Source organism: Macaca mulatta, chromosome 15 (genome assembly GCF_049350105.2).
Source record: "Macaca mulatta isolate MMU2019108-1 chromosome 15, T2T-MMU8v2.0, whole genome shotgun sequence".
Taxonomy (NCBI): Eukaryota; Metazoa; Chordata; class Mammalia; order Primates; family Cercopithecidae; genus Macaca; species Macaca mulatta.
The window spans coordinates 19,708,567-19,730,977 of NC_133420.1; the positions used below are offsets into that span (position 1 = coordinate 19,708,567).

The 22,411-nt window shown below is 55.5% G+C and overlaps 1 protein-coding gene across 3 annotated transcripts in view; it reads left to right on the forward strand.

Moving 5' to 3' along the window:
* Positions 1–8,330: 8,330 nt before the first annotated feature.
* The window catches only part of EEIG1 (estrogen-induced osteoclastogenesis regulator 1), a 40,614-nt gene continuing 26,533 nt past the window's right edge, over positions 8,331–22,411 (forward strand). For 2 of the 3 annotated variants that reach the window (XM_077965053.1, XM_077965052.1), the window contains exon 1: positions 8,331–9,337. In XM_077965053.1, coding sequence (XP_077821179.1) covers positions 9,192–9,337 — 146 coding nt within the window. In that variant the 5' untranslated portion in view covers positions 8,331–9,191. 3 annotated transcript variants of the gene reach the window in all.

Consider the following 22,411-nt stretch of genomic DNA (forward strand, 5'->3'; position numbering starts at 1 on the left):
CCAACCATGTGCTGCCCAACAGTCATTGGCCATGTGTGGTTACTTGAATTTAAAATTCGAATTAAATGAAATTTAGAATTCAGTTTCTCAGTCACACCAGGCACATTTCAAGTGCTCAATAGCCACATGTGGCTACTGGTTATCAAATTGGAGAGTGCAGATATGGGGCATGTCTATCACTGCAGAAAGTTCTTTGGACAGTGCTGGTCTAGCCCATGGAGGTACACAGGTCCTCATCCTGACTCCCAATCTAGAATTCTTTCCACTGAAGTAGATTGACTCCTCTCTCTTAGCTAGGGCTTCTTCGTAAGAGGCTTCTATGGGGGCAAAAAGACACCATAAACAAAGTCTAGGGTCTAGGAAAGGTGACTCACGCCTATAATCCCAGTACTTTGGGAGGCTGAGGTTGGAGGATTGCTAGAGGCCAGGAGTTTGATACCAGTCTGGGCAATATAATGAGACAATCTCTACAAAAAAATAAAAAATTAGCTAGCTGTGGTGGCACACACCTGTGGTCATAGCTACTCAGGAGGCTGAGGCAGGTGGATTACTTGAGTCCAGAAGTTGAAGGTTACAGTGAGCTATGATCACACCACTGAACTCTAGCCTGGGTGACAGAGTAAGACCCTGTCTCTAAAAAATAAAATAAAAAATAAACAAAGCCTAAAGATGACTAAATGGAAGCAGCCGGGCACGGTGACTCACGCCTGTAATCCCAGCATTTTGGGAGGTCGAGGCAGGCAGATCACTTGAGGCCAGGAGTTCAAGACCGGCCTGGCCAACATGGTAAAACCCCATCTCTACTAAAAATACTAAAACTAGTCAGGTGTGGTGGCAGGTGGTACTCGTGGGGCTAAGGCAGGAGAATCACTTGAACCCAGGAGGCAGAGGCTGCAGTGAGATCACACCACTGCACTCCAGCCTGGGTGAGAGGAAAACTCCATCTCAAGAAAAAAAAAAAAGATAATAAGCAGAAACAATACTTTAACGTATATGAGGTTGAAGCCCACGCTACGTAATAAGCCACTACAAATAAATAACAAAAAGATTATTTCCCAAATTTAAAAATGGACAAACAAAAGATGTAGACAGGCAATTTATAGGAGAAATTAAAATCACCAAAAAATATGAAAAGATGATCATGAAAGAAATGCAAGCACTGTAGGATAGTTTTTTTTCCCTCTTTTGGTCAGATTGGTGAAGATGGAGAAAGCGTGGGAATGGCCACTTTCTTATACTGTTGGTGGGAATATAAATGTGTATGATCTTTTTGGAAGGCAGTTTGTCGACATCTCTCAACAGTAAATATGCAAATACTCTTTGACTCAGTAATCCCTGGACTGGAACCTGGTGCCGCCTGACTCCAGATCTCGTGTTCTGAACCATGACTACCCTCTGTGAGTGATGGTCAGGCTTGGGGTGGAAAGGGCAGAGTTGGCTGATCAATGGGGAAACTTGTGGATTTGACCGTGGGAGGCTTAATCAGGACAGACTGCTGTGGGCGAGTTCTTTGTGGCCTTTATCTTCTCGTGTGACTGGCTCAGATATTAGCAAGGATCCCAGCACAAATCAATATGCCCTTGGTCAGCCACTTCGGTGGCTCGCCTGCCATTCCAGTTCTGCAAATAATTGGAGGCCAGTCACCGATGAATCAGCACTGACCGCCCTTAGCAAGCAGGGCTGGGGAGACGACTTGGCATGGCATAGCTGTGAAGCAGTGTGAAGCAGGCACTATGCTGGGTGTCAGGTGCCCAAGAGAGCAGGCCAGCTGGGTGGCTGCCCTCAAGGTGATTTGGGCAAGTGGTATTCCCTGTCCCTACCTCAGTTTCTCCTTTCTTTCTCTTTCTCTCCTTCTTCTCTCCCTTCTTCCCTCCTGCCCTCCCTCCCTCCCTTCCTTCCAATGAGAATGAAATACGCACCAGCTGTGGTGGAGACAGAAGACAGAAGGCTAAGCCCTCGTTTTCTTTGCATACAGATTTTTGGCAACATGAGCACACAGAGCAGGGAGTGGGCAGTGTACCTGATGGGGGAATAGGATGGGAGGGGATGCCGCAGCTAAAGCTAGACATTGAGTAGGTGTCACTAAGTGGGCAGGGGGGTAAGCCTAGGACCTCTGGGCATCAGGGCTGCAGGGGCCCAAGGGAGGCAGGCAGGGAGGGGCTGAGCGGTTGCTTCCAGGGGGTCCTGAATGTCAGGCTAAGAACCTTGGATTTTGGCCAGGCGCGGTGGCTCAAGCCTGTAATCCCAGCACTTTGGGAGGCCGAGACGGGTGGATCACGAGGTCAGGAGATCGAGACCAACCTGGTGAACATGGTGAAACCCCGTCTCTACTAAAAAATACAAAAAAAAAAAACTAGCCGGGTGAGGTGGCGGCGCCTGTAGTCCCAGCTACTCGGGAGGCTGAGGCAGGAGAATGGCGTGAACCCGGGAGGCGGAGCTTGCAGTGAGCTGAGATCCGGCCACTGCAACTCCAGCCTGGGAGACAGAGCGAGACTCCGTCTCAAAAAAAAAAAAAAAAAAAAGAACCTTGGATTTTATCCAGAGAATGACAGGGAAAGGCTTTTGTTTATAATATTCTTATAATTATATATTGTTCAATTACAAAACTAATTCATCTTATAAAAATCAAACAATACCCTATATATATATATATATATTTTTTTTTTTTTTGAAACAGAATCTTGCTCTGTTGCCCAGGCTGGAGTGCAGTGGCATGATCTATACTCACTGCAACCTCCGCCTCCTGGGTTCAAGCGATTCTCCTCCTGCAGCCTCCCAAGTAGCTGGGATTACAGGCACCTGCCACCACGTCTGGTTAACTTTTGTATTTTGTTTGTTTGTTTTTTGAGATGGAGTCTCACTCTGTTGCCCAGGCTGGAGTGCAGCAATCCTGACTCACTGCCACCTCTGCCTCCCGGATTCAAGCCATTCTCCTGCCTCACCCTCCCAGGTACCTGGGATTACAAGCGCCCCCCACCACACCCTGCTAATTTTTTTTTTTTTTTGAGACGGAGTCTTGCTCTGTCACCCAGGCTGGAGTGCAGTGGCCGGATCTCAGCTCACTGCAAGCTCCGCCTCCTGGGTTTACGCCGTTCTCCTGCCTCAGCCTCCCGAGTAGCTGGGACTACAGGCGCCCGCCACCTCGCCCGGCTAGTTTTTTTTTGTATTTTTTAGTAGAGACGGGGTTTCACCGTGTTAGCCGGGATCGTCTCTCGATCTCCTGGCCTCGTGATCCGCCCGTCTCGGCCTCCCAAAGTGCTGGGATTACAGGCTTGAGCCACTGCGCCCGGCCCCACCCTGCTAATTTTTGTATTTTTAGTAGAGATGGGGTTTCGCCATGTTGGCCAAGCTGGTTTTGAACTGCTGACCTCAGGTGATCCACCCACCTCGGCCTCCCAAAGTGCTGGGATTACAGGCATGAGCTACCACGGCCAGCCCCTTTTTTAAATACATAGATTCTTTTTCTTTTTTAATTAAAAAAAAAAAAAAAAAGAGGAGGGATCTTGCTATGTTGCCCAGGCTGATCTCAAACTCCTGGGCTCAAGCCATCCAGCCATCCTCCTGCCTCAGCCTCCCAAAGTGCTGGGATTACAGGCATGAGCCACCATGGCCAGCCTATACATATAAATATATATACACACATATATGGGTGTGTGTGTGCGTGTGTGTGTGTGTATATATATATAATTTAAATATTTATTTGTTTAGAGACACAGTCTTGCTGTGTTCACCAGAAGAGCCTGGACCTTTTGGGCTCAGGCTACCCACCCACCTCAGCCTCCCGAGTAGCTGGAACCACAGGTGCACACCACCACATCCAGCTAATTTTAAATTTTTTTGTACAGATGGGGGTCTTGCCATGTTGCCCAGGCTGGTCTTGAACTCCTGGGCTGAAGCGATCCACCACCTCAGTCTCCCAAAGTGCTGGGATTACAGGTGTGCGCTACCATGCATTCCTTTGACCACCATTTTTGGAGCATCAATTACGTGGCAGGCCCAGTACTGGACATGGGGACTCTACAGGAAAGGCATCTGACCCTGTGAAGCTCACGATCTAAAGGGAAACAGAGCTAAGGAAATGACATCACAAGGTTTTTCCAGGGCTAGATAAAGATAAAGATTCTCTAAGGTCCTCCCACTTTCTCCAGGTGTGATTGTATTCTGGAGCCTGCAGTCACATGGAATTCCTTCATTCCTCTCTACTCCTTCCCCACACCTAAGCCAGTACTTAGACTCCCTAACCTCCCAACTCCAAGAACCGTGGGACATTCAATCAAAATCAAAATAACTGGGAATATTCAAAAGGCTGTACATCCTTCCTGGGCTCTTTAGCTTTGACCATGACTTTCCATAACTATTATCATTGCTCTGAAATGGGTTCCCTTTCTCTTGCCATTGCTCTGTCTCCACCCTGGTTACCCTGCTCAGTCTCCCACTGGGATGGCTGCAATTGCCTCCTCAATGTCTGCCTGCTTCTGTTCTTGGCCCCCTGCCAATCAATCCATTCTCAGCAGCCAGAAGGAGTGTTTAAAAATGTTAATTTGGGCCGAGGTGGGTGGATCACCTGAGGTCAGGAGTTCAAGACCAGCCTGACCAACATGGAGAAACCACGTCTCTACTAAAAATACAACATTAGCTGGGCGTGGTGGTGCATGCCTGTAATCCCAGTTACTTGGGAGGCTGAGGCAGGAGAATTGTTTGAACCCAGGAGGTGGAGGTTGCGGTGAGCTGAGATCGAGCCATTGCACTCCAGCCTAGGCAACAAGAGCAAAAACTCTGTCTCACACACACAAAAAAAAGTTAATTTGGCCAGGCACATGGTGCATGCCTGTAATCCCAGCACTTTTGGAGGCCAAGCTGGGTGGATCACCTGAAGTCAGGAGTTCGAGACCCGTCTGACCAAAATGGTGAAACCCGTCTCCACAAAATACAAAAAATTAGCCAGGCATGGTGGCGCATGCCTATAATCTCAGCTACTTGGGAGGCTGAGGCAGGAGAATCACTTGAACCTGGGTGACAGAGGTTGCAGTGAGCTGAGATCGTACCATTGCACTCCAGCCTGTGCAACAAGAGCAAAACTCAGTCTCAAAAAAAAAAAAAAAAAAAAAACCATCAAAAATGTTAATTTGAATCCTGTCACCCTTCTGCCTGCTCACATGCTCCAGTGGTGTCCCCTGGGACTCAGAATAAACTCTAAACACCTGCTAGAGGTTGCAGTGAGCTGAGATCGCGCCACTGCACTACAGCCTGGGCAACAGAGTGAGACTTGGACTCAAAACAAAACAAAAAACACCTTCTAGGCCCACAAGGGCCCATGCGCACAGGCCCGTTTGCTTCACCGCTCTCTGTCCCCTGTACTCACTCTATTCTAGTCACACGGAGTCCTCCAAACATGCCAGCTCATGCCTCTGTCCCCAGAGCTTCCTGTACCTGGGTCTGCCTTATTACTTGGGTCTTGGCTAAGATGACACCTCATAAAAGCCTTCCTTGACCACCCCATCTGTATCAGGACTCCCAACCCAATCATTCTCTGACCTTTCCCTGGGTTTCCTTCTCCAGACTACTTGCCTGTGATCTGGCAAACAATTATCTTATTTGGTACTAGGTTCCTTATGCATCTGGTCAGGGCCTCGGGGAGGTAGGACAGGCCATGCTTGGGAATCTGGGGGGCTGGGGAAGTGTGGAGCTCCCTGCTCCTCTCACAGGCACAGCCTCTTGAAATCCTCACAACATTCTAGAAAGGTGGAAATCCTGATTCCCATTTTACAGGTGAAGAAACGTGGCTGAGATGGGAAAGTTTACAGCATTCTTCAAGATTCCTTTCTACACATGCAAAGGTGCATCCAAAGCTTGTGTGGCATCGGTTGTCAATGGCAAAGTAGCCAGATTTTGAACTCAGCTCTGTTGCAAGTGGTCCCAGCCAACCATACCGAACCCCTTCCCAATTCAGAGACCTGAACCAAGGCCACACCGCCACCATGCAGCAGAGCCAGGATCCCAACTCAGGCTTGTCTCACCCAAATCTAGCACGCTGTCCTGGCACCACACTCTCCCCCTTCCCCAGGCACCATCAGGGAAATGAGGGAAGGGAAATTTCCTGGGTTCCCAGGCCACAGGCCGCAGAGAGATAAATACCCAACCCCAGCTAAGCCTGGCAGTCAGGCCCACCCTGCTTCCTGTTGCATGGCCCAAGTTTACTCAGGGTCATAGCTGAGAAGCCAGCCAGGCACTGGGATGTCCTTGACTGGTTCTCCACTCTGAAGTCCCCTCCTGGGGTCAGGTAGCCACAGGCTCTGCCCTTGTGGAGCAGGCCCAGCCAAGATTAGTGAGGCGAGCACACCCCACACTGTGCAGCACAGTTTAGCACTCTGAGCCTGTGCTTCCGGGGCAAGACCCCAGGCAAGTGTTTTAAATCCCCTAGGCCTCAACTTCCCCGTTTGCCAAAGGGGACACACAGTCGCACTGGAAGCTGCTGTTAACATTTTTCTTTAATCTGGTTAATTCTGTGATCTAAATTATGGGACAAACTGCAGAGAAGTATGGATTGCCACCCATCTTGCATTTGGGAAGCAGGAAGAAATCAGTCCTTGGTCACCACATGTCCAGACCTAATTCATCCCTAAGTCCAGTCAAACCTGTCTCTCAAAAGCCTCAGACCTATCCTCTTGCTTTCTCCACAATGCTGAGGTTGCACTGTCATGATCTCTTGCCTGCATCACCAACAGACTCCTCATCCACCCATTTCCCCCACCTTGTCCCCTTCACACTGCCTGCAGCTAGAGCAAGCTTCTTAGGACAAAAAGCAAATCCGGGCCTTGCCTGGTGGCTCACACCTGTAATTCCAGCCCTTTGGGAGGCCGAGGTGGGCGGATCACCTGAGGTCAGGAGTTTGAGACCAGCCTGGTGAACATGGTGAAAGCCGGTCTGTACTACAAATACAAAATTAGCGGGGTGTGGCGGCACGCACCTGTAATCCCAGCTACTCAAGAGGCTGAGGCAGGAGAATCGCTTGAACCCGGGAGGCAGAGGTTGTAGTGAGCGGAGACTGAGCCATTGCACTCCAGCCTGGGCGACAAGAGTGAAACTCCGTCTCAAAAAAAAAAAAAAACAACCCAGCAAATCTGACCAGGACACTCTCCATCTCAACGCGTGTCTGTGGCTTCCTCCTTATGGTCTACAAGACTTCGGGAGATCTGGCCTTGCCAGCCCCATCTCTTGCCCCTCTCTCAAACTGCCACAGTACAGCCAGATGTAGTTGCCCGAAACTTTCTGCAGGCACCACGATCTCCGGCCACCAGGTCTCTGGCAGCTCCCTGTGCCTGGACCCTGCGTGACTCAGGGCACGCATCCTGTGGATGGCTTGGGTCCCTTTGTTCGAGAAACTTTCTCTCTGAGTCTGCGCCCCAACCCATGTCAGGTGCCTCCTCTGAGCTCCCCTGGTTACCCTGTTACAAATCTTATCCATAGATTTGTCGCTGCCTGTGTCCCTGTCTGCTTCTCCACCTGGTGGTCTTGAGCTGCGAGCATTTGGAAGGGGCAAGCCCACCAGGTTCCCCACTAGGTCCCAGCCTGGCTCAGCGGAGACTGTCCCTAAACATTTGGGGACTGGATGAATGAACCACAATATGCCGAGGGGCCCAGGAGGTACAAGGCTTTCGAGTGGGCTCTGCCCCCAGAACAGCTAACTAGTCAGTGAGACCAGCCACGCTGGGCAAGAAACTAAAGGACAAGAGAAGGCTTAGATAACAGCTTGGAATGTTACAAACTGGGTCACAAGGCTGCGTGACGGACTGCGCCAGAGCCACCTCCTCGACGAAGCCTTCCAGACGCTTCTCTGCTCAGTGCTGAGGAGCACCAGAGATTCAGGGCGAGCAAGCGACCTGCCAGGGGCTCTCTGGGCGCCAGCTTTCTGAGAAAGGAGACTCGCTACCTTCTGGGCCTGCTTCAGGGTTCTACGAGCTCAAGTCTGGCGGGACCCTGGAAGGCCGCTGCAGCCACAAACTGTTTCTCCTTGTCATTGTTTCTTCTTTTCTTCTGCTCTCGCTCTCCCTGCCCCGCCAGCCCCGCGACCTCCCACTGCCTTCCCAGGGCCCCTCTCCCTTCCCTCAGCTCCTCCCTGCCCTAGGAGGCGGGCCCGGTCGCACGGTGCACCAATCCAAGCGCCCCGAACCGCCTCTGCCTCCCACGAGTCCCACCCCACGCCGCCGCCCGCCAATCGCGCTGCGCGCCCGCCTCGCCGGGCCGCCCAATCGCGGGCGGACTGAGCCGCCGGCGCCCCGCCCCTGCCGCGCTCGGCGGCGGCTCTGCTGGCGGCCGCGCGGGGCCCAGGCATTCTCCAAGCGGCGCTGCGCAGCGTCGGGCTTTGGCTGCAGCGTCGGGGTCGCAGGGGGCGGCACTGCTGCTCGAGGGGTGCTGGGCGAGGCGGGCGCCACCGGCCGGGCCGAAGGGCGCCTCAGCTCCGCCGGGGCCCGCGGCGCGGGTCCCAGGACCAAGGAGGAGGCTGCGCCCCCGCTGCCCCGGGCCGGCCCGGTGCCTGCCCTGAGGAGGCCCGAGGCCAGACGTTCCCGGCCCGCAGCGACCCCGACGCGCCTCCTGGAGAGGCCCCCGAGCTCCCGCCAGCCCCCTGGGGGTGCCCCAACTTCCTGGGCTTTACCTGCGCTGGCCGCCGGGCACCCAGCTGCGGGGGCGTGAGCGGCAAGGGCGCCTCCCCCGGCCGCCAGCGAGGCGGGGGCGGGGCCGCTCTCCGCCCTTAGCCTTACCGGCCCGCCAGCCTGCCCGCCGCCCTCAGTCTCACCGGTCCGCCCGTCGCGCCCGGCCGCGCGGCGTGAGCTCCCCGGAGATCGCGGCTCGGGATGCTGCCAGCCAGCGCGGCCGCTCGCGCGCAGCCCCGCACCCCCGCCCCTGCTTCTGCCTCCTGGGCCATGCACCACTGTTTACATGCCGGTGAGGTCCCCGGCCGCTCCGAACCCTTCCGAGCCCCGGCTCCCCGAGGGTGAAGCCCGCCGGCGCGCGAACTGGACTGGTCGGTCGCTCAGACCTGGGGCCCCGGACTCCGATCTCCGCCGTCTCCGCCACCATCAGGGCGGGATCCGGCTCTGGTGTTTTGAGGAGGGGGTGTGGTGTAGGGAAAGGAATCCCGTCCCTCCCCACCTTTTTTCGCCTTCACGGCTTCAGACTCAGGGAACTCGCTCATGGCTTTCTTGATGAAGAAGAAGAAATTCAAATTCCAAACCACTTTTACCCTGGAGGAGCTGACTGCGGTTCCCTTCGTGAACGGGGTCCTCTTCTGCAAGGTCCGGCTCCTGGATGGAGGGGATTTTGTCAGCTTGTCGTCAAGGTAGGAGCTGGGGCGGTCGCGCCTGCAGCAGGAGGGGTGATCAGCGAAATCTAGACACTTGGCAAGTGTGGAAGGGCCCCTTGGGGCCGGGGTGGGGAGGATCCGGGGGATTCTATGTGCCTGGGGCAGGTTGCACAAGGCAGGACTGGGCCTGAGGCAGTTGGCAGGGTGCCAGGCAGCCGCCGCCAGCGGAATACCTGGGGGTCTAGTCTTTCAGCCTTTTCTTGGGGCCCTGCGTGCCGCCTGCAGTAGGCCCATTCTGCAGACTTGCATGTAGAGCCTATCAGGGATTTGTAGCCTGAGCGGGTGTGCAGGGAAGGGGTGTTCCAGACCACCTTGCACCCGAACTGGCCACTGGGGCTGTCATATGATTCAGAGTCCAGGCCAGCCACGGGTTCCCCGGCACCCCCAGGCGCCTGGGAAGGCCCGATCGCAGGCACTGCCTAGTCTGGCTGGAGGGAGATGGCTGGGTTTTGGCCTACCCAGCCCCCTCCTAGTGACTGTCCTCCTCTGGCTGGAGCTGGGCTGTTTTGCATTGCAAATGCCCTTATCGAGGAGGCTGCTGCCCTCTCTGAAAGAGGCTCCGTTGAGTTTGGTTTTGTGTTGTTCGCCCCCATCCTGGCAGGTCCAGCTGCCCAGCTTGTTGCTGAGTGCAACTGAGTTCCCAGGCTGTCCCTTGCCGATTGGGCCCACCTGGGGTCACATCGTCCTGGCCTGTCTCAGAAGAGCCTTGGAGTCCTACCGATGGGAGTGTGACTCTTGACTGTTACTTTCTGGGCCTCCTCCTCTGGAAAGTGGGCCTAATACAGATGGAGAAGCTGCAGCAGCTAGAACTTGGGGCAGGCCGGACGCTGTGGCTTACTCCTGTAATCCCAGCACTTTGGGAGGCCGATGTAGAAGACTTGCTTGAGGCCAGGAGTTCAAGACCAGCCTGGACAACATACAGAGATTCCCATCTCTATTTTATTTTCTTTTTTGGGGGGACACAATTTAACACTGTTGCCCAGGCTGGAGTGCAGTGGCACAATCGTGGCTCACTGCAACCTCCACCTCCCGGGTTCAAGCAATTCTCGTATCTCAGCCTTCTGAGTAGTTGGGATTACAGGTGCCTAGCACCACGGCCAGCTAATTTTTTAAAAATTTTATTTATTTTTTAGATGGAGTCTCACTCTGTTACCCAGGTTGGAATGCAGTGGCGCGATCTTGGCTCACTGCAACCTCCACTTCCTGGGTTCAGGCGATCCTCCTGCCTTAGCCTCCTCAGTAGCACGCCACCACGATAATTTTTTTTGTATTTTTGGTAGAAATGGGGTTTCACCATGTTGGCCAGGCTGGTCTCGAACTCCTGACCTCAAATGATCCACCCCCCCGCCCCGGCCTTCCAGAGTGCTGGAATTACAAGTGTGAGCTACTGCACCCAGCCTCTGTCTCTCTTTTTAAAAAATAAAATAGAATGGAGGCAGGGCCTGGCCGAGTGCCTGGGACAGGCTGCTTCCCTACCTGGTCTGCCCTTTGCTCCCCGGGCCTCCTTGTGGGCCCTGTTAGCCAGAGCTGCCTCCCTGTTCTGAGAGCCCATGTGTGCGTGTTATAGGCAGAGAAACTGAGGCCCAGAAAGAGGAAGTCAGTAGCTTGCCAGGGATCTCGAAGAAGTCTGTTGTTAACTGAACTTCGCAGGTTTGGGGACCTGTTGGATGAATCCAGAGGTCAAACACTCTGCTGGGAGGAGGGGAAGGAAGGGGAACTGCACAGCCTAGCTCAGATTTAGGAATCTCCGGTGTGGACAGGGTGGGGTGCCTTTTCTGAGCATTGGCTCCCTGTTCTGTTGGGAGCTGCTTATCTGAGGAATTTGGATAAGGGCTGCCCTTTGTGGTGGGGGTGGCTGGCCTCCTTGGTTGCCTGGGAAGCCTGTGATCCTGAGGCCACCCACACAGCAGTCTGAGGTTTCAGAGAGAAGGCTGTGCTCACAGCTAGGACCTGGAGTTGACTATTCACTGGCTGAGTGACACTGGGCAAGTTACCTAACCTCTCTGATTGCAAGAACCAGCAACCATTGGTGCTGGGCTCCCTGTTTTACTAGCACCTCTCACTTAAGCCCTGGACTGTGTCATGGAACAGGAGTGGAGGTGGGGGCTGCACAGGATTATTATCGCCATTTTAGAGAGGTGGAAACAGGCTCTGAGAGGAGATGATTTGCCTGAGTTGATTCAGTGAAGCCTGCATTCAACCCTTTTGTGCCTCTGAACTTCAGTTTCCTCTTCGGTAAAATGGGGATGTTATACCCACCTCTAGGGTATAGTTAATCTGTGTGTTATGTCTGGCCCAGGCACACTGCTGCAGCAGTTATGACTTCTGTGGGTAGAGGGGCCCAGGCCTGGGCCCAGACCTTTCCAGGTCTTTGGCTGGGCGGGCGGTTGGGGGGGAAACCAGATCCAGTCAGCAGGGGGCCTGTGTGTGAGCTGGGAGTGGGGACAGGGTCTTGGATCCCATTGAGGAATATAAATTTTGAGCCCCAGGCTGAGGCCTTGCCTAACCTCCAGGCCCTGGAGCCACTGTCCCCCTACCTGTTGGCCTTTCCATTACCCTAAACCTGCTTCCCCATTAGGGAAAGTGTGGGAAGTTCCAGGTCTTAGTCCACAGGGTCTGGATTTCACCTCTGTTTTCCCTTCTTCCCTCCTGGCAAGGGGCCTCGAATTCCCTGAATCCAGCTGAGCCCAAAGCATTTACCAGCCCTGTCCTACATGCAACCTGAATGGGGCTGAGGAGGGAGGAACTGACACTGAGCTCCCGCAAAGCTGGGCAGCTAGTGGCCACCAGGCACCTGTTTGCTGCTGGGCAGGTGTGACTGGAGGCAGCAGACGGTGACATTGGAACCTGAGGCCAGTTTAGAGCTGCTTTGGCTTTTGCTGTGTTTTTGCCCAGTAGGTGGGGGTTCCTGGGTTCCTACCCCACCCACCCTGGTCTGCAGCCTGGGAACCCTGCTTCACAGTCTGCCCCTCTAGCCAGTGAAGGCCCCATTGTTTCCAGGTTGGGGTAGAGTCTGGGGGAACTGGACCTGGTTAGATCCTGAGCCCAGATCAATAGCATATTTCCCCTACCCCTAGGAACCCCTGAGATGGCCCAGAGACCTGGTGGTGGCAGCATGAGTAGTGTCAGTGAAGCAGGCCCAAGGCCCCACTCCTGCAGCACCCGCCCTCCTGGCTGGAGTGTTTCCCTGTGTGCTGGGTGCCTTGGCAACAGCTGGGTACACCGCTCGCCTGACCCAATTTGAGCAGGTAGAGCAGGTGGTGCATCGGGCTGTTGCTCAGCCTCATCTTCCCGAGGCCTCCTTGAGAGCAGCGATCCTCAGGCTGCTGTGCTCTGAGCTCCTGCACTCTGTGCCAGGCAGGGTGCTGAGTGTTTTGCAGATGGTATTTCCATGAATCCTGTCAGCCATCCGGAGAGGCACCAAAGCCAGAGAGGTGAAGCCACATGCCAGAGGTCACCCAGGTGGTAAATGGCAGTTCAGAAATTAACACTTCTATCATTCTGTAAACCGCCCTTGATTGTATGCATTCTGTATGCTACGGGCTTGCCTAGCCCCTCAAATAGATGATTATTTGGGTCCCTGCAGTCACCTACCCCATGGACTGATGGCATTATACCACTTACAGGTGAGGAAGCTGGGGTCAGGAAAATGAAATGACTGGGTCTGTGCTACTCAGCTTGAAATTGCAGAGATGGGGTTTGAATTTGGGCAGGTCCAGCTCTAAGGCCCTGTCTTGCCTTGATGGCAGTGGGCTGGAAGCAGCTGCAGACCCGTGTGACAGTCCCAGACCTTTGAGAAAGGCTCCATTCCATGGATTGGGTAGTTCAGGAAAGTCTAGAGCTGTGTAGTTAGGAGGCACCATGGTAGGTTTGGTGAAGTCCAAGGAAAAGGGTCTCCAGGACTTTTCAGGGGGTGGGGCTGAAGTCACTGCTATGGATTTGGGGCCAGGCCCGGGCTGGCACTGGGGCATGGTGAACATTTGCCAAGGTCCCTGCCTGGAGGCCTCCCAGGCATATGTATCCACATGGCATCTGGGAGGCTTTCCCAGGGGTCCCAGGAGAGAGGCAGAGGTCCTAGCCAAGTCTGGTGAGTCGGGGAGCTGCCAGCCTGTCCAAGGCAGCCCTTGGGCAGGAAGAATCCCAAACACCCAAGAGATCTCTGCTCGCAGCTGGCACCAGTCCTGTAGCCTGCCCCAGGCATGTGGCTGGTGGTGCCAGGGAAGAGGAGTACAAGGGAGGCACTGACTTACCTCATAGCAAGTCTTTTCTGGAGGAGATGGGCAGAGAGCGTTTTCTCAGCCAACAGATGGGGAAACTGAGGCCTGCAGCAGAGAAGTGACTTGCTAGGGCCACTTACAGGAGGAGCTGATGGCGTAGCTGACTTGGGCCTGGCTCTGACCTCTGTCCCCTATGTCTTAGTAACTCTCTGTATGAAGGAGGCAGGCTGGGCCAGAAAGGGGAGGGAGTCCTTCTGGGGTCCCCTTGCACTTTGTACTTGGGTGCCAGACTGTCCAAGAAGCAGACAGCCTGTGACTTAGAGGCCCCTTCTCTGGCCTTTCTTCTTTGGTAGGCTTGAATCCTCAGTGGGCTTTTCATTTGGGCAGTCTTTGGTGGACGCGTGGCTGCCCACCACAAAGATGCTGCCTGCCTTCCATGGCACGGCTGGGATAGTGGCCCCAGAGGCACGGGTGGGGTTCTTTGAGTGTGAAGAAGGCCTTGGCCAGGTCGGTGCTGCAGCTGGGGGCCCCATGCCAGGCCTGGTCCCTGGGGAGGCCAGCCTGGCCGGGTCTTTCCTCACACTCCACACACGTGTGGCCAGAGCCTCCACCCCCCCGTCCCTCGCCCGCCCTTCTGGGAAAAGGCTGTGGAATGCTGCTTGAATCCACCGCCGGGGGAGGCCTGCTCACAGGCACAGTGCAGAGCTCCAGGAGGGCAGGATGGAGGTGGACACAGAATTCCATCCCTAGGGGCTGAGTGGAGCAGGGGCCGTGGAGGTTCAATGGGATTCTTAGATTGGCAGGGCACCCACTTTCCTTCACAGAGCAGGAGCTCTGGAGGCTGAGCACACTGGGGAGGGAAAGGAGGCTGGTGGGCACGTGTGCCTGTTCCACTTTCCCTGAACACATGCTTTGTCTTGGGCTTTTGGAGGTGATCATGATTAGACAGCCCTGTTTCCATGGAGCTCCCAGCTAGGTGGGGGCAGTGAGCTTAGTGGCCATCGTGAAAGCTTCAGAGCCAGGCAGATCTAGGACATGTCCTTTTGCATCCCACTGGACCCCGGCAGGCCAGCTGGGGGGGGCATTTCTGTCCAGGTATCTGTCCATTTATTTGACAGATGTGGATCGAGCACTTAGCTCAGGCTGGACATGGTCCTTGTCCTCATGTGGCACATCACTGAGATAGGGAGAGCTTCCTGGAAGAAGTGACCATTCCTGGGAGCCTTGAAGGCAGAGGGGAATTGGACAGGAAAGAGATCGGGATAAGCCTTTGGCATAGAGGCCCCTGGCCGACAGGCACTTGTTCCCAGGGTCAGGCGAGGAGCTGGGGTACTGGGAGGGTGGAGGAGGGGATGGAGTACGTTAGGGTAACGGATGGCCAAGCTGGTGTGTTCCTGGCCTCAGGAGTACCTACCCAGGGGCAGTGGAGCCACGTGGCCTGGTTGCCAGGTGGAGAAGGTGCAGAGGCCTGACCTGCACCCAGGGAGGGGCAATGGGAATTGGCTGGCAGGTACTGCTAGCCTGGCGGTAGCAGGCAGAGGAGTAGGCAGATTGGAAAGAGGGCTGGCAGGCAGAGTGGGCAAGTGGGCTTTCTCAACCGCAGGGCTGGCATCATGCCTAGTACTTAGTAAGTGCCGGGAGATGGATAGGGGCACAGTGGCCAAATGTAGCCAGGGTTTGTCAACCCCTGCAGTGCGCCAGTCGTTTGTGATTGCATGAAAATCTAGACTTCCCATTTGTTTTAAGTTGGAAGATCTGGCAACAGTGCTCTGTGGCGGTGTTTGGCTCAAGGGGCTTTCTAGCTGCCTCTTGGCGTGGGCTGCCCGCTCGAGTTCCCCTGACCCCGCAGCATGCCTTGGATCCCTGATGTGTGCTGCCTTAGGCCAGCCTGGTCCCCTGGGTGCCGTAGAAGGCCTTCCAGGTGCAGACTGGGGGCACAAGGAGGCAGAGTGGCCTGTGGAGAGAAGCCCTGCTGGCAGAAGTGGGCATGGCTGGGTGGCCTCAGAGGCCAGCCTGGGCAGCAAAGCTGTGGCACCAGGCCATCTGCTGGTTCCCGCGAGGTCAGACTATACTGCTGGTGGCTGTGGGGAAGCCTGAAGCTGCCCTGACTGTGCCTGGCCTTGGTGTCTGCTCCTTGGACCTAGCCTTTGCTGCCAGCTGGCTACACTGTTGGCAGGTGCCACCCTGGCAGCCCCTGTTGCCTACCTGCCAGCCTGGCAGCAGCCCTGACCCGAGATGATCTGGCTTCGTGGAGCCAGGCTATTTCCTGAGGCCTGTTCCTCGCTTCAAGCTCCATCTTGGGAGCTGCTCTGGCTAGAGGCTCTTAGCAGCAACCACATCATGTGCTTGAGGGCCCTGCATGTCCAGGGGTGGCAGGGGGCCCTGAGTCCCTTTGAACCCTGCTTGTTCAGTACCTGGGAGTCCTGACTTGCATTTGGGAGGCCCTACTTGCACCTTGGGATGGCTGCTGGCCTGTCTGCTAAGGGGTCAGGAGCCGACGGACTCTTTGTGTGGCGTCTGGTGACTGCTATGCGGTGACCCTTCAGTCACTTGCTTGCTGCTGGGGACAGGCAGTAATATCTTCAGCACAACCAGTTTAGATGTATCCTCATCTTACCAGGGAGTCCCAGGAAGGTTTAAGCAGGGGGGAGAGACCAGATTTGCTTAGAAAGGGACCCAGAATTAATGTAGGGTGGGGAGGGTTGTTGCTCTGTATTATCACCTCCCTGGCAAGTGCTTTGGATTGTGGGGACTCCAGATATGCCCTGGGACCGGTCAGCCACCCACTATGAGGTCAGACTGCTGTCCATGGCTCAGTAAGGCCCGAAGCTGCCCAACCTATGGCTGGCTTCTGTGTCTGCATAGGGCTGTGGTGGCAAACCCTGGGTCTCTGCCCTGAGCCTCTTTTGGCACCCCGGGCTTGGAAGCGCTCTCACATGCAGGCCTGAAGCTGTCCGCACCCCCACCCTGCCCGGTCCTCTGTCCCGCCAGCCGGCTGGTTTCGGTGGCTGAGAGGAAGAGCTCTGACAGAGGCCTTTCTGCCTGCTTGTTCTGCCTCCCTGCCTGCGGGCCTGGGGGAGATGTTCCCATCCTGCTTCTGCCACTTGCTGCCTGTGTGACCTTGGGCAAGGGACTTGGCCTCCAAGCCTCGGTGACCGCCCCTGTGAAGCAGGGCTGCCAGTGCCTGCCTCCTAGTGCTCTCGGAGGACGCGGTGAGATAATGTCTGTCAGATGCCCAGCGCGGCTCCTGGCATACAGTGCACACGCTGCATGTGCTACAGTCTGTCCTCCTGTCTCCAGGCAGAGTTATGGCAGGGTCAGTGCCCCTGCATGGCCGCTGGCACTCCTGTGTGGGCCAGGACTGATGAGGTGCTGCTGGGAGAGGGCACTTTTCACTCGGGGCAGGGGTGGGGGTGGGTGAGGAGCACACCGGGTGTCTGAGCTCAGGGTCCCCAGTGGGGTCTGCGTGTTTTCTTGTCCCTTTTTTGGCTTGAACTTGCCCCACGGGGGGATGCTTTGCTGTGAGCCAGTGCGAGTTGGAGCGTTCCTGCTGGGCGGGCCCAGGCTGGGCTGAGGGGCTTTAGGTGAGGGAAGAGACCATCTGCACAGCCGGCTCTGGGACCCGCTCTGGCAGGCAGAAGACAGCCTCCATGGAGGCGGAGGGCACTGGCTGTCAGGTTGCTGGTGGGCAGGCGTGTGGGTGAGAGAGACAGCAGCCCCTTGGCACATGGGAGGCCCCGCCACTCCCAGCCTCAGGCTGGCCTTGTTGGCTTCCACTACTCCTCACCCTTCTGGTTTCTGTGCCTTTGTTCCTGCAGTTACTTCTTCCTCAAGTTCCCTTCCCCCACTTCTCTGCTCACTGAATTTCTTCTCAGCCGAAGAGTCACCTCTTCCAGGAAGCCTTCCCTGGCCTCTTTTGGTCTTGTACACTCTCTGTGGGCCCTCATCTCAGAGCACTGCAGTGTCTGTCCACATCTCTAGCTCATTCCCCAGACTGTGGGCCCTTCATGGGCAGGAGTAGTGCTTGCATCATGCTTCTTGGTCTTGGGGCTTCCTGCTGTGGGTTGGCACTGTTCTGGTGCCGGGGCTTTTCTGCCCTGGCTCTGAAACAGTGTGAGTGCTGGTGCAGGACCTCACTGTGGCTGCTACCAGCTGCTGGACCCACCCCCGCACCCCCCCATTCCCTCTTCAGGCCCGAGGTGTCAGTCTGTGTCAGGAACAGCCCTCACTTGCATACCGGACAGCTGGGTGCCTCCATGGGCTCAGAGGCTGCAATTGAGAGGCAACTGGGGGCATCAGTGGTTTGGGTGGGGTGGGCTCCTCTGCGTGGGGTAGGGATGCTCATAGCAAGCAGAATGGGAAGGAGGAGGGGGCTGGGGCCTGACTCCAAGCATGGCAATTGGACCTTGGCAGTTGCTTGATTTCTCTGTGACTGTGACTAAAGGCCTTGTCCTCTCAGCCTCAGCTTCCTCCTCCATCAAACAGGGCTGGTCAGGAGGGCTCCCTACTCAGCACAGGGCCAGGCACCTGGCAGCTAAAAACAGACTAACCCTGCCCAGAGAGGGGGTGGCCGCTTGGTGCTCAGGGAGGGCAGAAGTCTGGGTGCTAAACACTCTTACCTCTTACCACTTCCTCTCTGAGCAGACTCTGCAGGTGTGGGGCAGACCTGTGGCTCCCTGGTCCCCCTAGGCTCCCCCCAGACAATTTTTTGGGCACCTTCTGGGTGCGGGGCTCAGGCTGGGCCCTGGAGATGTGGCCCCCACCCCTGCAGGGCCCTTCAGTGAGGGGAGGTGCACAAATCCAATCAGTGGTATGGCTACGGGCCCTGGGGAGATGATGCTGGGCTTGGTTCTGGGGCATGAGTAGGATTAGCGGGTGGCAGGTAAAAGAGCAGCCTGCGACAGAGGCATGGCAAGGGCGAGCATGCTGAGCGGGAAAGAGGGGTCAGCGGGCCTGGGAGGGAGCTTGAAGTCACGAGGAGTCAAGGGGAGGGGTTTGGACTGTGTCTGGAGGGGTGGGAGCCACAGAAGGGTGTGAATTCGAGTCACATTTGTAGTTTAGAACCACCAAGGGCAGCCATGGGGTTGATTGCTTGGGGCTGCAGGTTGCAGAAGGGCAGGTGACTGTCAGCTGAGAAGGGCGGGTTTCCACCTCTGTCATCATGGAATTACTCAAAACAAAACCTGAGGCATACTGTGCAGTGCTGAGGATGAACAAGCTGCCGCCACTCACAGCAGGAACCAGTCTGACAAACAACGTTGAGCAAAGAAAGCCGGGGACAAAAGAGTGTATGATGCGGCCGGGCGCGGTGGCTCACTCCTGTAATCCCAGCACTTTGGGAGGCCGAGGTGGGAGGATCATTTGAGGTTACGAGTTCAAAACCAGCCTGACCAACATGGTGAAACCCCGTCTCTACTAAAAATACAAAAAAATTAGCCGGGCATGATGGCACATGCCTATAATCCCAGCTACTTAGGAGGCTGAGGAGGCAGGAGAATCACTTGAACTCGGGAGGCAAAGGCTGCAGTGTGCAGAGATCGCGCCACTGCACTCCAGCCTAGGCGACAGAGCGAGACTCTGTCTCAAAAAAAAAAAAAAAATGTGTATGATACCATTTATACAGAGTTCAAAAACCTTTCTGATGCAAGTCAGGATGGTGCTGTCTTTGCTGAGGGGAGTCATGTCTGGAAGGACCTTCCGGGGCCTGTAATATTCTGCTGCTTGGGGGTTGGTTTCATGGGTATGTTCTCTCTGAGAATCTGTGAGTTCTGCATGTCTCTGTGCCAAAGACAAGCCTCGAGATGCCCCACACTTTTGGGTGGTGCTGGGTGGATGCATGAGTCCTCTAGACAAAAACGAGGCACCTTTTTGGGTGCCCAGAAGCCTGGAGGAGATCCTCGGGTGTTTTTCTTGGTCTTTCTGGTGAGGCAGCCTGAACCGTTCTGACCTGATAAGCATCACTCTTGTTTATGAGGCAGTAACTCATCCTGGCAGCTGCAAACAGTCTTCTCTGGCTGGAGATTTTCCTTCTGCCTCTTGCAAACTCCAGCAGGGCCTGCTGGGCTATGGGGCTTGGCTATTCTTGGGGAGGACGGGCTCCTGAGGCTGCCAGATAACTAGATCTCTCTGAGCTTTGCTTTCCTCATCTGTGAAATGGGTTAATAAGGTCCTCCTTGATGCTTGGGTGAAATGGGTTAATGCCTGTTATGTGCCCATCATAGCCCCTGGCATGGAGTACGGGCTCAGTAAAGGCTGGCAGCGTTGGTATTCATCCAGAGCAGTTATTATAAGGACCCTAGGGTTGAGAGCAGAAACAAAAGGTCCATATTCCTCCCTCTGTCCCTGTAATTGTTTTTCTTCTCTCTTCCTGTGGTTCACCTATCCGGCAAACATTTGTGATTAGAACCAGGCTATTGCCTTGGCCAAGACAACCGTCCCTGCCTGGGCCCAGAGCCAGGGGAGACTGTTAGGCACATTCACCTCTCAGAGGAGTGCCGAGCACAGTGGGGTGAGGGAGCATTGCCACTCCGCCTGCTCTGCCCTGAACCCTGTCTTTGTGAAGGGGCGTTTGACTGTGCTCTCCCTAAATCCCAGGAGAAGGCCTGACCTTGGGGTGTAGCAGCCCCTAAGGGTTTTTTATGTTGGCCACACCCATCTTGGATACAGGCAAGACCAAGGCCAGGCTCTTGGGATGTGTCCCCAGTGTCTAGCACAGGCCTGACGTGTAGTAAGTCCTCAGTACATGCATGTGGAGTCCGTGAATGAAAGGCAAAGATCGGTCCAGGATTGGTCTGAGTCTTCAGGGAATCAGATGTCCGGGGAGGAGGTGGAGACCAGTGAGTCAGGGCCTCACGCTCCTGCCTGATGCTTAGCCCATGGTGGTTGGAATCTTAGAGAACTGATGAAGACGGCTAGGAACACAGGTCTGAGTCTGTGCAGGGCTGGGAGGAAAAGTGACTTTGGCGGAGTGGTTCATGATTATCTCCTGGTCACCTCAGAAGTCCAGGAAGCCTTAGGGCATATTGTATGGATCACTAGGAACAGCTGGGTGGCAGAGCCAGCAATGGCAGTGACCCCTGGCCCCTTGCACTCTGCAGAGAATATGGTCCTACCCTTCCATGAAGGTGGCATGAGAAGGCTTAGAGGAGCCCTTACAGGAACAGGAGTGTGAAGGGCGCTCATTTAGTCATTACTTACTGACCTACCATGTGCCCGGCGCCATCCTTGGGACAGGGAAAGCAGCAGTGAGCAAAACAGAGGCCCTTCCTCCAGGACGTCCACACTCTAGGAGACAAGAACCTAAGACCCAAGCCTAGAAGAGGAAACCTGCAATATGTAGGGGGTGCCCTTGGGATGGGCTGGGAGGGAGGGTAAGGGTAGAGAGGACAGAGGCAGCCCCATGACTTGAGTCTAGTCATTCGAGGAGCCAGGCCCTGGGGATGGGAATCTGTTCCTCCTCTCTCTCCCCTTCCTCCTTGGGTGAATCAACCACCACCCAGGCATGAGTCAGCCAGGAGTGGCTCAGGCATGCCTAGGCCACCTGCTGGTCCCCCTCCCTGGATGTCCCAACCAGGGTGTCCCAGCCAGGTTTAAGATCTAAGGAAGCCAGGCTTGGTGGCTCACGCCTGTAATCCCAGGTACTCAGGAGGCTGAGGCAGGAGGATCATTTGAGCCCAGGAAACATAGTGAGATCCCTTACCTCAAAAAAAAAAAAAAAGACCTGGGGAAATATCCTGATCCATGGTCCTGGGGTGGAGAACAGGGTGGGGGACTGGGTCAGGGCTTTTGCGTGCCCAGCTTCCTGCTGGACCGTCTGCCTCAGAGGGGAACTCAAGGTGCCTCTCAGTAGTTACTTCTGGGGGTCTAGTCCCTGCCCCCATTCAGCATGGGTGTCCACTGTGCCAGGTCCTATAGCAACTCCATGAGGCAGGGACAGAACCGCGACTGAGGCCTAGAAAGATCAAGTGTCCAGTGGGTGCCAGAGCCTGGCCTTGAGCCCCAGTCTCTGCTTCCCGATGCCTTGTGGGCAAGCCTGCTGGGAGACTGGTGGGTGCAGGAAGCGAAGTCCTGCAGAGCCAGTCCCGAAGCTCTGTGTTTGCTGTGGGCATGGATCCTGGGGGAAGCTGCTACCACAGCCCAGCCTGACACCCGCTGTGTCTTCTTGCTTTGAACTGCTGGAGTCTTGGGCCCAACCCTGGCACGGGAGCCCAGCTTGCAACTCTGGGGTCAGACAGCCGTGGCTTTAGGTCACAGCCCTCTCCCGGCCAGTAGACCTTGGGCAGATGACTTCCCTGTTCTGGGCCTCAATTTCCTTGGCTGCGATGGGATAATGGGCTGACAGCACCCATCTCCTAGGGCTGGGTGTGGATTCTTGAGGTCGGGGAGAGTGCTTGGCTCGGTGCCTGACATGCAGCAAGTGTTCAGGAGATGGAGGGCTCATCTTTGGAACTTCTGCAAGGCCTGCCTGCTGCAGGACGTTTTCCCACTTCTCCCTCCTAACTTGGGACCTCCTAACTTGGTCCCCAACACCAGCAGGTCTTGATGGATTTGGCTCAGAGCCACACCCCACTGGCCCCACACTTTGACCCAGTGACCATCCCTCCCTTGGCATAAACCTGGTCTCAAAGCCTCTTCCCTGGGATTGAGACTCGAGGTGAAGGGTCAGCCCACACAGCACAGGGTCCACAGTTGCTAGCGTGACAGATGCCCATGCCACAATCTCTGGAGAATGGCTGCACTGCCTTGGCAGATTTCCCAGGGATTCTGCAAGATCAGGAAGTGGGGGTGGGTTCCTGAAGGGGGGCCTGGGAGTACAGACCACCCCTCACCTCCC